This window comes from Ipomoea nil, unplaced genomic scaffold (genome assembly GCF_001879475.1).
Source record: "Ipomoea nil cultivar Tokyo-kokei standard unplaced genomic scaffold, Asagao_1.1 scaffold1834, whole genome shotgun sequence".
Lineage (NCBI taxonomy): Eukaryota > Viridiplantae > Streptophyta > Magnoliopsida > Solanales > Convolvulaceae > Ipomoea > Ipomoea nil.
Window position 1 is genome coordinate 2,232,272 of NW_017618262.1, and position 17,819 is coordinate 2,250,090.

The window sequence follows — 17,819 nt, forward strand, 5'->3', positions numbered from 1 at the left end:
TGAAGGTGACAGACATGATCTGGACGGGTGGGGTTTTCGTATCAGGGTCTTCGTATTCGGGCGGTTGTTTCATATAAACTATTTCAGACAAGTGCCCATTGAGAAACGCATTGTGAACATCTAGCTGGCGTAGAGTCCACTTGTTAGACACTGCAAGAGAGAATAGTATTCGAACCATAGTTGGCTTGACAACGGGGCTAAAAGTGTCGAAGAAGTCCTCCCCGGCTACCTGGTTGAACCCCTTTGCAACCAGGCACGCCTTGTGGCGCTGAATTGAGCCATCAGCTTTACACTTTGTGCGGTAGACCCATTTGCAGCCAATGACATTCATATGTGTTGTAGCCGGTGTTAGTTGCCAGGTGTTGTTGTGTAGGAGTGCATTGAACTCCTGATCCATGGCGTCACGCCAATGTGGGTGGCCGACAGCTTGTGAATAGCAAGTGGGATCGGTTGTGGTATTAAGGGCGTAGACTTGCTCACCCGTACCCCGTGTTAGGCGGCGGGTGCGCATGGTGTGTGCTCGTTCATGAACCTATCCCGGAGTAGGGCGGGCCACATCAATCGTGGTAGGAGCCTCGATAGCCATGGGTTCTGCCTCCTGAACCAGAGGAGGTGCCATATCTAGTGGCGGTGGTTGATCATGCACGACTAATGGCCCAGCGCCCCAAGGAGTAGTAGAAGCGCGATTGGAGTCAACCTGTAAAGATGACGCAAAGAAAAAGGGAAATTAGATTCATCAAATCGGCCATGACGACAGATGAAGCTGCACCCGAGGACACGGAAGAAGGTATAAGTGGGCTGTGTTTTATGCAGACGGTAGTGTGGACTCTCAAATTGTATAGTGGAAGACGGTAGGCAATTGATTAAGTGGGTGGTTGTTTCAAAAGCATAATCCCAATATTTTAGGGGGGTTGAGCTTTCAGTAAGAAGAGCTAAGCCAGTTTCGACAATGTGTCTATTCCGGCGCTCAACTCGTCCATTTTGTTCGTGTGTATATGTGCACGATTGCTTGTGCGTGATGCCAAGGGATTCCAAAACCTTGTGAAGACGGCGATATTCACCCCCTAAATCAAACTGGATGGCTTTGATAGAACGCGAAAACCGTCGTTTTACCATTGCTCGAAACGAATCAAACAGAAAACAGACCTATTGCTAACTGATACCAGATGAGGCAATAGAATTCAAATTCCAATCAGTTAATTCAAGATTACAACAATGAGAGTCCTATATGGAAGCTAACATAAATCTCTCCTATTCTATACGCTAGAACTACTCTATTAAACTACCACCACAAATACATAAAACATATATTATACAAGTATATATTACTATTACTAACAATGACAGACTGGCACACATTATACATTTAAGAATTCATGGTCACAATTAAACAACTAATGAATTATGATTATATTAGTCGCAATTAAACTTAGTACAACATCTAATATTGATTAGAAGATGGTCCTTTGGTGGATAGAGACGTGGTATTTATATTTGAAATCCTAGCCAATACGATAATGGCTTGTGGTTTGTTCGGTTAGTATAAGATTAAAACATTTAGCACAACCAACTTGATTAGTGTGAATGATCGTGCACTCTCATTGCTTAAAAAAGGTCGGGACTTCAAATTCCTCTCGTATAAAAATTGGCCAGTATTTTATCCCTTATAGCTAGGACATACTCAAAACACCTCATGGTCTAAAAAACATTTAGCACAGTATGTAAAGGCATCCTCAATAGTTGAGATTTTTTCTCCATTTTTTTGTAGGCCCAACATCCATCTCATCATCCACTATCTCATTCAATCACAAAAATTCTTCTTCCCATTAGTTTTAAGATTTTTCACAGTTTTTATGGACCCACCATTTTAATTTATATATTTGAATTATTTCTTTATCTATTATTTTTTTTAAATTATAATTATAAATTAAATAACAATATTATTAATAATTATAAATTTAATATAACAATAATAACTTTAAAAATTAAATAAAATTAAATTACTAATTAAATTTTTTTTTAAAGTAAAAAATTTAAGTAAAAAGTAAAAAAAATTATAAAAAATAATACAAAAAAAAAAAAAAAAAAAAAAAAAAAAAAAAAACTGGCCATTGCATTTGCAACGACAAGCCTGTTTTTAAAATAAAAAAATAAAACAAAGAAATGGCTAAAAACTGACAAAATAAAACAAAATATGATTTGAGAGTGGCGGGCCCGTGCCCCACATGCGTCTCATTGTCTTTCATTTTCTTTTTAAAAAATTTGAAGGAAGAAATTGTCAAAAGTTTACATTTCTATTTGTCAAAAGTTGACCCAAGAGACTTTAATGAACCCTTTATTGGGGTTGCTCTAATAGCGAGTGAAAGATGGTGATTAGGTGGCACATCAGGACAAGCTTTCAACTGCTCCACTAGTTTGGTAACTATAGGCTTGCCCACTAGATCTGGCTTGGTTTAACTTTAATTTGTATCGATAAATCTTAACAAAATTGAACTCCTATGATCTTGTCTTATCAAACTCACAACTTGAGGGGAGTATATTTTATTGTGGACTCTGATCTAAAAAAGATATTTAATTATGTACTTGCATTTAACATATTATGTATTTTCAGTTAACAAATTATATATATATATATATATATATATATATATATATATAAACAAATTAAAAGTACATAATATGTTAATTGCAATAAGTACATATGGAATGTACATAATATGTTAAGTGTGGGTATATAATACGTTAATTGTAAATTTGTAATATATGCATAATTTTATTAATTGAAGGTATATAATATGTTCTGTATGCATATACTATAGGTTAATTGTAATAGGTACATAATTTAATAAATGGAGGTATGTACATAATATGTTAATTGAATGTACATAATCTAAATGCATTTTAGGCTAGGGTCTATAATGTAAGATGGATCCTCGTCCATGGTATAACAATTGCTACTTGAAGGCAAATTATACTGTGGACCATAGTCCACATTACAATTTGGATCTTGAATAAATGTTCATTTTTAATATACTTGAAGGTAGGTAATTAAATTATTTGGTAGCATTCAAAAATAATAAACCTTTAATACTCAAATAATGTAATTTCAAAAAATGAACATTTAGTGTTTTATATGTACATTTAATATATTAAAAATGTATCTTATGTGAATGATCCATCTTATAAGATGGCCACATAAGGTGGAGTGGTGGATCATGATCATACATTTAGAGGCTCGCCATTGTCTACGTACCAAGATATCAACAACTGGTCTTCTGTTTACTTTAACATTTCCGCCTCCCGCCATTAGTTTCATGGGTTATATATGATTCGGACTCCACTATAAAAAAATCTCAGGATACTCAAACTCAACACGAAAAGGAAGTCAATATGGATCTAGTTCAAGAATTTAAACATGGAATCCACAAAAGAAAAAATGCACAATAGTAGAGGAGAAGTTTTTTCGAGCGGTACATATATTCTTAATGTTTGCTACACAAGATGTCCATGAAATTACTCCGGTATTTTTTATTTTTATTTTTGGTGGGTAGAAGAAAAGGAGGAGGATGAAAGAATAGTAGTGTTTTTGAATGATCAGATTCAGGTTGGGATCGGAATTGTTAAGTTGGTCATGATCGAACTGATCAGAAAATTCTACGTACGTTGAAATTCTTAAAGTTAGCTAAAAGAACATGGGAAATAGAGAAGGGAGTAGAGGAAGGTGAATCATGAATACCATTTCGATTAATGAGAGTAGAATGCATTATGCAATTACCATAAGAACTTTTCTAGTACTAGAGAATCCAGCTTTCTAGTACTATAATATTTTTATTTGATATTATACTTATATTTTTATTTTATTTTTTTTTGGTGGAGGCGTTATTAGCTCTTTGTGTTTCAGTAGGTTGAGAAAGTATATGAACAGATACTACAATGTAATAGAGCTAGTAGCATTCAAAAAAAAAAAAAAATACTGTTGTGTATCGAAAATACTTAAATTTCGAAGCCAGCAGTGTGTTTGACGGTGGAAACACTGGCCTATCCCTCAAAAAAAAAAATTTTGATATTCAATTTCATACTTATCTGTGTGTTTTGGGGGAATCAAATGAATTTTTGAAGTTGCCCTTATATCAACATTAGATTTTAACAGATGCTTGAGATGAGTGACTAAAATGACCACGCAAACAATTCAGGGATTAAATAGAGTAGTTTTCATTATAATTAAAGGATTGAGTTTTCCATTATGAAATAATTGAAGGACTAAAAAGTTATTCCCCCTAATATAAATGTCATTTATTATAGGCCCTTTGACAAAAACTCATATTCTCCCATTGCATTCTGCCTTGTGATTTTAGTCACCAAAGAATCACAAGGAGGTAAACTAGTTTAAGTTGTCCATAATTAACTGACTCTAACAAGAAGGCTAATATATATATATATATATATATATATATATATATATATATATATAGTTAGCTAATCAGCTGTCTCAAAAAGTCAAACTTAAAACATTGTGGTTACAAATGCAAAATAGTTATAGCTGCTCCAAAGACATTGTGGTCAAGTGTGCATGAAGTGACTCTCCCAAATGGGAGGTCATGAATTCGAGCCTCAGTGGATGCGGTATTGACTCATTGGGCTTCAGTATGTTGAGAAAGTATATGAACGATGATACTTGAGCTTTAGTAGGTACTAAGAGTTGAACTCATTGGGTTGAGAAAGTGTTGGTCCACACAGTGTTATGTGGACCATAACAAAAAGTCCATTTTTAATATACTGAATGTACATTATACAATATAATGTACACTCAGTTCAAAAATAATGTACATCCCATGAATACAATGTACATGGTTCACACAATAATAATTGGTGTTGAACTCATTGGGCTTCAGTAGGTTGAGAAAGTATATGAATAGATATTACATGCTCCCACTGAGAGTTGAACTTTGAACTTTATGATTACCAATGTTGCAAAACATGTTAGGCGCCTAGGGGAGCCTAGCTACTAGGGCGCCTAGGCGCCGATTTTTTTTTTTAATTTTTTTAATTAAAAAAATTAAAAACTAAAAAATATCAAAATTTACTAATAAAACATAAGGTTCTCATAGTTATTTCTTAGAAACTATTTACGTAAGTGGTTGTAAAATTGTTCAAAAGATTGTTTAAACTATCTAAATACATAAAAAAAAAAAAAAACTAAAATTAAGAGCTAAAGAAGCATTTTTTTTTTTTAGAAATTAGAGGCCCGCGCGTATGGCAGTTTGCGGTGGATAGATCTCGAAAAAATACGCGATTTGAAAAAAAACAATTGTCCAAAACGGACAACCAAGTCAAAAGTTATGCCTTCCCGAACTTTTCCAACTTTAAAACGCCAAAAAAAAAAAAAAAAAACGGTCGGTTTGGCCGGCTAGGCAGTCTAGGCGGCCGCCTAGCCGGCCAGCCGCGGAGAAGGCTGATTCCGGCCTTCCTCGCAGCGGCCGGGGGCTGCCTAGGCGCGATTTTTGCAACACTAATGATTATCGAGCGAACCTAACTAACTTGGCTTATGATACCACAATATTACAACAATTTTTATTGGTGCAAATATTACAATATTTTGATTCATAATATGTTTGAATTGATATTTAAAATGTTGTATTCCAAGTACCTATCTACTATACTATATATATTATATTATACTAATAAGAGCCAATAAAGTTAGGTCTACAACGTGAACTAAAAAATGTCCGTCAAATTATTTGATAAAATGAATAGTTCAGATTATTTTGATTTTAATATTTTTATTTTTCCTATTTTATCCTCAACTATATTATTTTCTTCCCTTAAATACCCTACATTCAGTTAAATTTTAACTTACTCATTGATTTATATATGAAAGGTCTTAGATTCGAACCTCAAAAGTAGTTTTTATTTAGACTATCATTTTTAGACTACGTACTTAGACCAACGTTTTTACAAAATTGCAAACATTTATTTTGGTGATAATTATAATCAATTTCTCATATATTATCTTGCATTCATAAACTTTGAATTACTGATTTAAATAAACAAATTCAACATTCAATTACATATGCATGAACATCTCCTATATAATCTTGCATTGATATACGTTAAAGTATTTATTTAAAAATAAACACGAGGCATTATCACATTTGCAGTGCGTGTGAAAAGCTAATTAATTTTAATTAATAACAATGTACTTTATTGTAGACCCATAAACAAAGACTCCTTCCTATTCAGCAACTGTACTTTGTACGTATTTCCATTTAAGTTTTGATCAGCTATTTATCCTCACATTCTCACCACTTACTCATCATTCATCATCATCATCATTATCGTCATCACCATATCCTCTCTCTGGAATGGAGTTGGGCAGTGCTGTGGAGTTTTTGGAGAACAGAGCCATTCTTGTCACTGGTGCCACTGGCTTTCTCGCTAAAAGTAGTATTCAAAACTATATATCCATCACTTTTCAGGCTTATTTAATTTGTACAAAACATCTCATATTTTTTATATTTTAATAATTATAAATTATGGATGCAGTTTTTGTGGAGAAAATACTGAGAGTTCAGCCAAATGTGAAGAAGCTGTATCTTCTCCTGAGAGCTGCAGATACAATGGCCGCCGTGCAGCGTTTTAACTCCGAGGTATGTACACTTTTCTTACGTTCAAACTCAATAGATTTAAAGCTTTTTCCACCTTCCATATTATTTCATAAAATTTAAGCACATTGTATTCTTTAAATATAAAATAAAAACTGAATATTACACTTTATATACATACCAAAGTGCATTCAATGATATATAAAGTAATTAAATTCATAAGAATTGCACTTGTGGATAAAACAAAAAAAAAAAAAAAAAAAAAAAAAAAAAGCACTTGGTAATATTGAAGAACACACTCAAAGTTTGAGATAATTATTAAAATATAACTCTGCATTTTCGAGTTAAAGATCAACCGATATGATTGGTTCTCAATTTTCTTTTGGACACAACTTTATATTATTATATATTTATAATTTTACTAAGAAAAATAGCAGCTTTCATCCCTCAATTGTTTGTTAAACGTGGTGCAAACTGTAATGCAAGTATAAGGAAATAAATTTACGCCTTTGTTACTAAATATAACTTTTAGTGTAGTAATAAACGCTTGATCTTGTCAATATAGATGTCATGTTCCTATTTAAAAGGAAAAAGGTTTTCCCTTTGGTTTGACTAGCAACATGGTGCTCTAGTAGACCATTTGTTGATCTTGAGCTAGTAAAAGTATAAAGAGGGGGTGTTGCAAACACGTGAGTCATTCATGATTGAGTTGTTAATGAATTCTAGTGTCATTATAATTTTAAATTAATTAGTTTTTGAAAATTATTATATTAATTATTTAATTAGTTAATTTGGGATTTAAACACATTGTTTGTTGTTTTTTTTTTTTTAGTTAGTATTAAATTAGATTTAGGAGTTTTAAGAGCGTGTTTACTAAAAATTTCTTCATATTGTTGGAAAGTTAGAGAATTGGAGAATAGAAAACAGAAAACATGTGTTACTAGCACAGTTTTTCATTTTGAAAATAAAATAATTTTTCAATTTTATAGAAAACTGGAGAACTTTTAAAAACTATTTTCTAAATAGAAAACAAAATCATTTATCATTTATTTGGCTATATGTCACTATAACTACATTCTCACAATTATCTACTTACATATTTATTTATTACTCTGATTACATTCATTATCATCTTCTTTTACGTATTACCATCTTCTATCTTTTCTACTTGCATTACTTATTTAAACATAACTTATTTGCTTACACTTAAAGTTTAGACATTATTCACATTATCAAAATTTAAAATTGAATATACCAATTTTAGATTTATTGAACTGAATTGATTATTGGTTCAAATATTTTTAGTTATGTTATATCATAATACAAGTTAATTTGGTCTAGATATCGGATATTGAAATTTCACTTATATTAGAATTCAAAGTAAAAATTATATATTTACTTACATGTCATTCAAATGAATATATCCAAAAAAAATAAATAAATTAAATATGAGCTAAAAAAATATTAATATTATCTAAACTAAATTTTAGGTGAACTTAATAGGTTATTGGTTCAGATATATTTTTAGTTATGTTACATACATATATAAATTTAGTTTGGATATCAAATGTAAAAAATCTTACATATATTAGACTTAAAAGTAAAAATTATACTTATTCAATTTAAACCAAATATATATGAAAATATTTTAAATATAATGTCTATAAATTACTCGAAATTAAACTTGTGCTAATTTTATAACGCTAATAAAAAAAATAAATTAAAAAAATAAATGTTAGTAAATAAGTTTTCTAAATAGATAATAGAGAATGTGAAATAGAGAATGAAAACTGAAAAATTAGAAAACAGAAAACAAAATATAGTTTCTCGTTAGTAAATGAGCCCTTAGTTATCTTAGGTCTCTTTATCATGTAGTATTTGTTATTTATATTTATTTTGTTTGTAATTTGTTACGATCTCTAGTTATATTGGGAAGTAGTGTCGAACAAAACTAGGATTCAACAATTATAAATATTATTGTCATGGATAAAATAGAGTGTTGAATTTTGAGAGAGAAACCGTGTTTTTTAGGCAAGCCTCATTGACTGAAACAAGCCTCATTGACTGAATATTATCCAACCTTTTAACCATAGAGAGAGGATTTTTGTCTCATCAATAGGTAGCTAGACAAAATCTAGATATATAGTTCTTTGAATCATAGGACACACTTAGATTGCATTGAAGGCTTGTGTACTCATAAAAGCTGCTATCTCTTTCTTTTATTAACTAAGGTATTATTTTATCCTTAAAGTAGCTCTACAATTTTTTGAACATATCTTGAAGAAGGAAATTTAGGGATATTAATTAAATTCCTTATCTTTACAAATAATAACATCATAACGATCCAAACAACAATATTATTCCTAACACTATTATTCATTTTATTGGTACACATCGAGAATCAATTTTAATTTTATTTATCCGTTGCAATTTTTAAACATACAAATACATAAAATTCATCTCTTTCACCATTTAGTAGAATCGAAATCTACTTTAACCTGATTCAAAAAGCTAAATAATATTGTTGTGGATCAGGTTATGGCAAAAGACTTGTTCAAAGTTGTGAAGGAGAAGTATGGGGAAAAGTTGAATAATATAATATCGGAAAAGGTGAGTGTTGTAGCCGGTGATGTTAGTTGTGAGAAGATGGGCGTAAAGGACTCTCATCTGCTGGACCAAATGCAGAGGGAAGTAGACATTATGGTTAACCTAGCTGCAACTACTGATTTTTATGAAAGGTATTGTGCTGCGCTAATTAAACTTCATTTATTAAAGTTTTATTATTCTTTTCAACTTTCACCTCTAGGACCAGTTGAACATGTTAGACCACGAGGGTGTCTTGAGCAGACCCTAATTGTAAGAGACATTTTTAAGCCCATAATTGGTTTTTTCATACAAGAGGGGGTTCAAACTCCCGACCTCTATTTAGGGACAAGAGTGCACGGTCACTCACGCCAACCAAACTGATTATTTATTAAAGTTTTATTAATGTATAATAATGATTATATCTATGTGTCACTCTCTAATATATCAATGTGTGTTTTACAGATATGATGTGGCCATTGGGATTAATACAATGGGACCAACACACTTACTAGACTTCGCCAAAAAATGCCGGAAATTAAAGGTTTTTCTTCACGTATCCACTGGTTAGTGGTGTTTACAGATGAGTCATGCATGCAAATTAATGTTTCCTGCTGGACTCTTTACAATCTTCTGTCATTTTCACTTTCTGGCATATTAATTATATTGGCTAACATGCCTATGGGAAATTAGAATATGGACCACATTGTTGTCATTGTATATCGACAAGGCGTTTACTTGGAATGAGAGAATTAGGCAAAAAAAGAATTATAATTTCGTAAAAAAAAAAATTTAAGTGAGAATTTAAATAATAAGTTGTTTGGTAGGTAGGAATAGAATGATTGGGAATTGAAAAAGAAAAAGTGAATAAAAATTAAAATGTTTATGTATAATAATATAATAATAGTAATAAGAAGAATGATAAAATAGTAATTCACCATAAAGTTACAATTTCATGGTGGGAGGGAATTACAATTCCCCCCAACCAAATCATGAAATTGCAATTCTATGGGATTTGGTAGGAATGGAATTACAATTCTATCCTACCAAACACTCCATAATACATGACATTTGGTTAGGAGGATTGAATTAGGAGGGAAAAGAATTGTAATTCGGTGGGAAAAGAATAAGGTGAGAATAAGGTAGTAATTTGAGTTACATTGTTTGGTATGGAGGAATTGAATTATTAGGAATGTGAAGGCCGGGAAGAAGTGACATAAAGGCCCTGTTTGGTAAATGACTGTTAATTAGCTTGATAGCGGTTAGCTGATTGAGTTAATTAGAGGGTATAACTAGTTGATAACATTAGCTGATTGTAGAAAAGGTGTTTGGTAAATTAGCTGTTAGCTGATAGTTGTTTAGTATAGTTTCTTTTCTCAAAAAGCTAATTGAAAATGTTGCTTTGAGTAGCTTTTTGAATTTTAGCATTTTGGAGTACAAAAAGTTAATTAACCAAACACGTATATTGATTTTCCAACTAAATCAAAAGGTTAATAGTTGTCAAATAAGCCAAAACTGGCCTATATGCTCAATCATTATTATGTGGACCATGGTCCACACAAGTTGTGTGGACCATATTTTGTTTACTGTAAAATAATGTACATTCAGTACAAAAATAATGTACATTGTATTCAGGGGATGTACATTATTTTTGTTTTGAGTGTACATTATATTGTATAATATACATTCAGTACAAAAATAATGTACATTTAGTATATTAAAAATGTACTTTTTGTTATGGTCCACATAACATTGTGTGGACCATGGTCCACACAATAATTTGCCCTATATGCTAACTATTTTACCAAACAAGGCCAGAGACTAAAATTCCCTTGCATAATAATAATAATAATAATAATAATAATAATAATAATAATAACTAAGGGCAAAAATGTTATTTCCATATCTTTTTCCTTTCCATGCTATGTTGAATTGGAATTCATAGGGGAAGCATGAATTCCAATTCAACAAATGGAGGGAATTGCAATTTTGTGCAATTGCAATTCCTCCAACCAAAAACTGTAATTTGAGGCTTAAAGAATTGTGTTGTAATTGCATTTCAATTACACCTAACCAAACACCTAAAAATGTTCGTTTTTAATATATATACTGTAGATTAATTTATTATTAATGCACGTACTGAATGTTTATTCTTAGATAGTATATCAAGTAATGAACTTTCAAAAAATGAATATTCAATATATTAAAAATGAACTTTATGTTAGCAGTCCACTTTGTAATTGAATCATGATCCATTACATAATGATGGTCTATCTATTAAGTGTGAATGATAATATACCGTGCAGTCGTTATATTATAGACCGCGGTGCATGTGCACCGCGGTCAAAAACGGCCCGCCGTTAGAGTTAACGGAGTTCGCTTGTTTGGTGTATAAACACCAACTGACACTATAGTATATCTAAACCGACACTGCAGTTATATCAAAATGATACTGTAGTTATAGTGAAATGAAACTGCAGTGTATATAAAATGAAACTGAATAACATTTCACATATTTGAGTGTATATTGTACAATGAAGCTGTAATTATATCAAAATGATCATGTAGTTGTGTTTTAATGAAACTATAGTGTATATAAAATAAAATTAAATAACATTTTCACATATTTGAGTCTATAAATATCGAATGAAACTATAGTTATATCGAAATGAAACTGTAGTTGTGTTGAACTGAAACTGCAGTGTATACAAAATGACACTGAATAACAGAGTTACTTTTTGCAAAAGGGTGCGAAACGTCGGAAACAAACACTGTTTATTTTCATTTAAAAAAAATACGCGCGGTGCATAATCGATTATGCACTGCGGTGCATAATATAATTTGCCTATACCGTGTGTCTCTTCCACAGACCGAAATTTGTTGGCTAACATAATAAAATATTTTATTTTATAATATTCAGCTTACGTGTCTGGTGAAAGGGATGGGCTGTTACAGGAGACACCATTCCAAATGGGTGAAACACTGAATGGAAGATGTGGGCTGGACATTGATAGGGAGAATGAGATAATAGAAGAGACTTTGAAAAACCTCATAGTTGAGAATGCTTCTGATGAATCCATAAGCTTAGCCATGAAAGAACTGGGAATCCAAAGGTAGTTTACTATGGGACCTTTGGTTAGTTTATGGATTTTGAACGTAATTAATTAACCAACTATTGGATTAAAGTTAAATTACTGTTTTACTATTGGGTTTATGAGTTTTACTATTGGGTTTATGATCTTATACTTGCGTAGTAACTAGTCAGCGTCATGTTAGACTTCATCCTTCAAGCCTTCACCCAACATTATTTATTATAGAAAAATGTTTAAATTAGTCACTGAACCATACAATTTATGCATAAAAGTGTAATTAGACCATCAAACTCAAAAAAGTGCAATTAGGTCCTTGAATTGTCCAAAATTATACAATTCGACCAAATCTAACATGTTACACATGTCATTGTTGATGTGGTGGTCATCATATTAAAAATTATTTTTAAAAAATATTTTAATAATTTTAAATAATATAAATTTTATATATAAAAAAAAAAAAATCCCACCTCTCACCGGCTTTGTCTCCGAAGAAACTTATTCGTTTCTGGCCTAAAGACAAAGAAGATCTTGTTTCTGACATGGAGACAAATAATATTTTTCATCTCCGGTGGGAGACAAAGGCAGGGAGGGAGGGAGGTGTGTTTTTTTTTTATTATTAAAATGATCTTTAATAGGATGACCGTCACGTCATGACATGAGAAACAAGTCAAACTTGATCGAATTCCATAATTTTGGGTAGTTCATGAATTTAATTGCACCTTTAAAAAAATTGAGTTTGATGTCCCAATTACATTTTTATATGTAGTTGACGACTAATTTGAACCTTTCTCCTTTATTTATTTATTTTAATTTCAATTTCAATCCACTATCAAACAAAATGTCTTTTCATGAATATTATGATCGTTTTTAAAAAAAAATTATTTTCAAATAGATAAGATATATTATATATAGTTATATGTACTATAATGGTTTTAATAATAATTATTATTATTATTTCACTAATTATATTAATTTCTCTAATGAATACCAAAGAGCAAGGACATATGGGTGGCCAAACACTTATGTATTCACAAAGGCAATGGGAGAGATGCTTTTGGGTAAGTTGAGAGATGACATACCTCTTCTTATTCTACGCCCTACCATCGTAACTAGCACTTACAAAGAACCCTTTCTTGGTTGGGTCGAAGGTGTCAGGTACTCACTCAATCATCCACTCCATTATATTCAAATTAATATTTTTTTTCTTATTATGATGATATCATATTTCTAATTAATGATGAATAATATAACATATGCTATGCAGAACCATTGATAGCTTAGCACTTGGTTATGCTAAAGGAAGACTAACATGCTTCTTAGGTGATCCAAAGACCATTACAGATTTGGTGAGTGATCTAAAAATGTTATTTATATCTATTACATTTTTTTATGGCGAGAAAAACCCACAATCACTATCTGATCTCTGATAAAAAAACGAGATGTTCCAATCTTTTGGAGATCAGATATTCATCGCTATTAACTAACAATTTGTCCACTACTGGAAATTATGCAATTCCCGACCACCTGAAAATGATCTTAAATCAAGTCGAAAGCCTTGTTCCGACCACTTTTGGTGTCCGGAAAAACCTTTGTTGCTATTTCCGACCACTTTTTGGTATCAATTTGATTTAAGATCACTTTCAGGTGGTCGGAAATTCCATAATTTCCAGTAGTGGTCAACAAATGGTCGATAACACCGAGCACTAATCAAACTTATTGAAAAACATACATGATGGGTTTGAGTATTGAATATTATAAATTACAGATCCCAGCTGATATGGTGGTGAATGCCATGATAGTTTCCATGGTGGCACATGCAGATCAACGTGGCACTCAGACCATATACCACGTTGGATCCTCGGTATCCAACCCAGTGGAGTTTAGTTGGCTACAAGATTATGCTCTCCATTACTTCACCAAGCATCCATGGATAGGAAAGAATGGAAAAGCTGTTGTTGTTGGAAAGGTGACTGTGTTAAGCACCATGGATAGCTTCCACAGATACATGGCTATTCGTTATCTGCTCCCTTTGAAGGTTTGGTTAGTTGTTAGTTTTTATTTTTTAAAGTTATTTTATATAGGATATTGAGGTTAATGCATGGCCAATTTGATTTGCATGCATGGATGTACTATATATGCAGGGGTTGGAGATATTGAACACTATATGTTGTAAGTATTTCCAGAGAACGTGTGATGAGATGAATAGGAAAATCAAATTTGTGATGAAGCTGGTGGATTTATATCGACCCTACTTATTCTTCAAAGGAATGTGAGTAATTAAGTATTTAATTAATCAAGTTTTTAATTATTTTGCACATGCAAGAAAATCAAAAGTGGTGTGAATTTTGTGGACAGATATGATGATATGAATACAGAAAAATTGAGGAGAGCTGCAAAAGAAGGAGGCATTGAAACTGAATTATTCTATTTTGATCCTAAAGCAATTAGCTGGGAAGATTATTTCATGAAAGCTCACTTTCCTGGATTAGTGAAACACGTCTTCTAGTGATTATCAAAATTAATATCACTTTTGTTCTGTCGATAAGAGTGGCATTTTTATATTGAATAATGTTATTTTTCTCAATCATTTTTTACCTTTTAACAATACCTCATGACAGTAAAATAAAATACTTTAATTTGGCCATGTTTGATAACTTAGTTAGCTTACTTATCATTCAATTTTGACTTATTTGATCTGTTAGCTATTTAACTTGATTAAACAATCAATATAAGTGTTTGATTAATTAGCTTTTTGTAACAACTTATTGATCCAAAGTGCTAAAATTCAAAAAGTTACTCATAGTAGCTTTTTCAATCAATTTTTTGAGAAAGTCATTTTACATGTAATCAGCTCTCAACTAATACCTCATTTACCGAATATTTTTTTACAATCAGCTAATGCATGCTATCAACTAGTAAAACCCATTAACCCAATAAGCTAAAAGTTACGGAGTATTAGTTAATAAATATCAGTTAATAACTATTTACCAAATCAAATCATGTGTTAAATAGGATTATGCACTATTTTGCGCTACAATATACTTTGGCTGCTCTCTTGTTCTCTCTCTAGCTAGCAAATTTCACAGTAACATGTTGCTCCCTTCTTTCCATTCTGCCTTCATTTTATTTCTCAAGAAATTAAAGGCCACCATTAATGGCCTCTAAGAGTACGTCCAACCTTGTACATGTATCCTCGTCACTTACTCAGAAATGTGAATATTATGTGAGATCATTGTCACTCCATGGTGTAACGACCTTTGGGGCAAAGAATTTTTCTTGAGTGGCGCAAGTTGACTAGGCTGGTTTGGTTGGATTGAATAACTACAAGTTGTTAGTCAACTAAACTTTGTGCCTAATATATAAACATGGATTGATGGGTTACATGATGATTGATTAGATATAGTACATTCAATTAGGGTACTTATACTGCTTATAAAATACAACTACATCATCTAGGGTTCTGAATCATGAGGCAAATAATTTTTTTTTTTTTAAAGGATGATCTTTAATTTGTTGATATCCTTGTCGCCTCCAAATGTAGATAAATTATATTTTCAAAATATCATTATTATAATCATGACTTTTTCATATATGATATATGATTTATTGAGCTAGCTAGTCCAATTGTTCTAAATTTTCTTCCCGTTAATTACTATCAACTCATTTTCAACTTTTGACTAGCTTTTTACCCAACCTGCCCCGAAAAGATTTTCGTTTACAAATGGGAACTGTTTTCTAAATTCTTTTTTTTTTTAAATTTATTTAGAAAACTTGTTTATTAATCCTTATTTTTAAAATAATTGAAGGAGCAAATGTGAATACATGAATAATTCAGGAGAAAAAGTGCCATAAGCCTATAATTCAGAGGGAAAAAAGTGTCATTTTCCTTTGATTTTTTCATATCAAAAGATAGAGTTTTGAACTATAAATATTTTGTAAGGGATGAGAGTGTAGGACCACTCACGCCAACTAAAATGGTTATGTACTTCACAATTTCTTATGAAAATAATATGGAGTGGTATCAAATTCAATTATCACATTATATATTGAAAAAATTTAAAGCAATTAAATAGTATTAACGTGATCCTTGTGTATATAAACTGAGATTAATGCGAATCGTCAAAACACATGGATACAACGTAACTGTGTATGTTCAATTTAAGATTGCTGATGGAGGAGAATCACACCTTAATTTTTCAATTATATTTAATTTGGGGTTCCAATACATCACGTAATCTGTGTTTAACTCGGAATATATAACTAGATTAATATACAGTGTGATACACACCTAATAAAATATCAAACCAAATCTTATAAATGGTTGGTTGACTGCCTTACAATGTCATCAGTTTTGTGGCATATTATTATATAATGGGTCACACTTCGGGGAGATCGTCCCACGCAGTGATGCATTAAATAGGTTTCAGAATAATTTTGAGTATTATATAGGTAATATCAAACACGTTTGGAACAAGTACAAGTAATATTTAGGGAAAATTGTAAAAAATGCCCCTCTATAATATGTCAATTATCAATGTCACCCCTGAATTATGAGTGGTGTAAATGTTGCCCCTCAATTATCAAAACGGTGCACATATAGCCCCTCTCGTAACGAAAATGTGGTTCCCTGTTAGTGTAGAACACCATTTAATCGGAGTAAATATGTAATTTAGTTGTTTTTTCTCTCCCTCGATTCGAAGTACCAGCGATGGACAGCGACGGGGAACCACAAGTCCGTTACGGGAGGGGCTATATGTACACCATTTTAATAATTGAGGGGCAACATTTACACCACTCATAATTCAGGGGTGACATTGATAATTGATATATTATAGAGGGGCATTTTTTACAATTTTCCCTAATATTTATTAGTGTTCAGATAGCTCTAAATTTATTACTCCGATTCAAATTTAAAAATGGCTAAACAAACGTGCATATCTATTGTGCAGCTCCTAATAGCATGGGTAGAGTAAAAAAGAAAGGGATAATATTTTGTTGCTCCTAGGATAGCCGGCCTGCCTTTCGGGCCACGTAACCTTTCCGCTATTATATTTATTCAGTCGTTATACCGTGCACCACGGTGCACATAGTAATGTGCTCTCCGCGCCTCTCAAAATAACGTTGTTTTGTTAAGTTGTGTGGAAAGTTACGCGACAAAGTGTGTGTATTCTGTTTTTTTTTTTTTTTTTTTCTTTGTATTCTGTTAATTATATAATTATGTACATTATGTTATATCATTATGTACATTATGTTATATAATTATGTACATTTTTTAATATAATTATATACATTTTTTTATACAATTATGTACATTCGAAACATAAAATTTATGTGTATTATGTATTATGTTAGATTATGTGTATTATCTTTTCAAAAAAGATTATGTGTATTTTGTTATAAAATTATGTACATTCTTTTATATAATTATGTACATTCTATTATACAATTATGTACATTTTCAAAACATGAGATTTTTTTCAGAAGTTAACACCAACACACATGGAAAGCGAAATTTCAAAAAAAAAAAAAAAAAAAAAAAAAA

General features: G+C 31.4%; 2 protein-coding genes across 2 annotated transcripts in view; both read left to right on the forward strand.

Annotated features, from left to right (window-relative positions):
* The window catches only part of LOC109192752 (alcohol-forming fatty acyl-CoA reductase-like), a 29,611-nt gene extending 14,714 nt beyond the window's left edge, over positions 1 to 14,897 (forward strand). The window contains exon 11 of the mRNA XM_019343454.1: positions 14,866 to 14,897. The gene's annotated coding sequence lies outside the window, so the exon portion shown is untranslated. The remainder of the gene's footprint in view (positions 1 to 14,865) is intronic.
* LOC109192750 (fatty acyl-CoA reductase 3-like) lies at positions 6,292 to 14,861 on the forward strand. The gene is made up of 10 exons (XM_019343453.1): positions 6,292 to 6,441; positions 6,544 to 6,647; positions 9,138 to 9,340; positions 9,651 to 9,751; positions 12,106 to 12,298; positions 13,271 to 13,432; positions 13,542 to 13,623; positions 14,043 to 14,312; positions 14,419 to 14,546; positions 14,633 to 14,861. The coding sequence occupies exons 1-10, from the start codon at positions 6,363 to 6,365 to the stop codon at positions 14,781 to 14,783; spliced, it is 1,473 nt and encodes a 490-aa protein (XP_019198998.1). The 5' UTR covers positions 6,292 to 6,362; the 3' UTR covers positions 14,784 to 14,861.
* Positions 14,898 to 17,819: the final 2,922 nt, after the last annotated feature.

Bases quoted from the DNA above. Each gene is read 5' to 3' on its own strand.
- LOC109192750 (XM_019343453.1), top strand. From the start codon at position 6,363: ATGGAGTTGGGCAGTGCTGTGGAGTTTTTGGAGAACAGAGCCATTCTT. The intron at 9,341-9,650 runs GTATTGTGCTGC...TGTGTTTTACAG, and splicing joins ACTACTGATTTTTATGAAAG to ATATGATGTGGCCATTGGGA. The intron at 13,433-13,541 runs GTACTCACTCAA...TATGCTATGCAG, and splicing joins GGTTGGGTCGAAGGTGTCAG to AACCATTGATAGCTTAGCAC.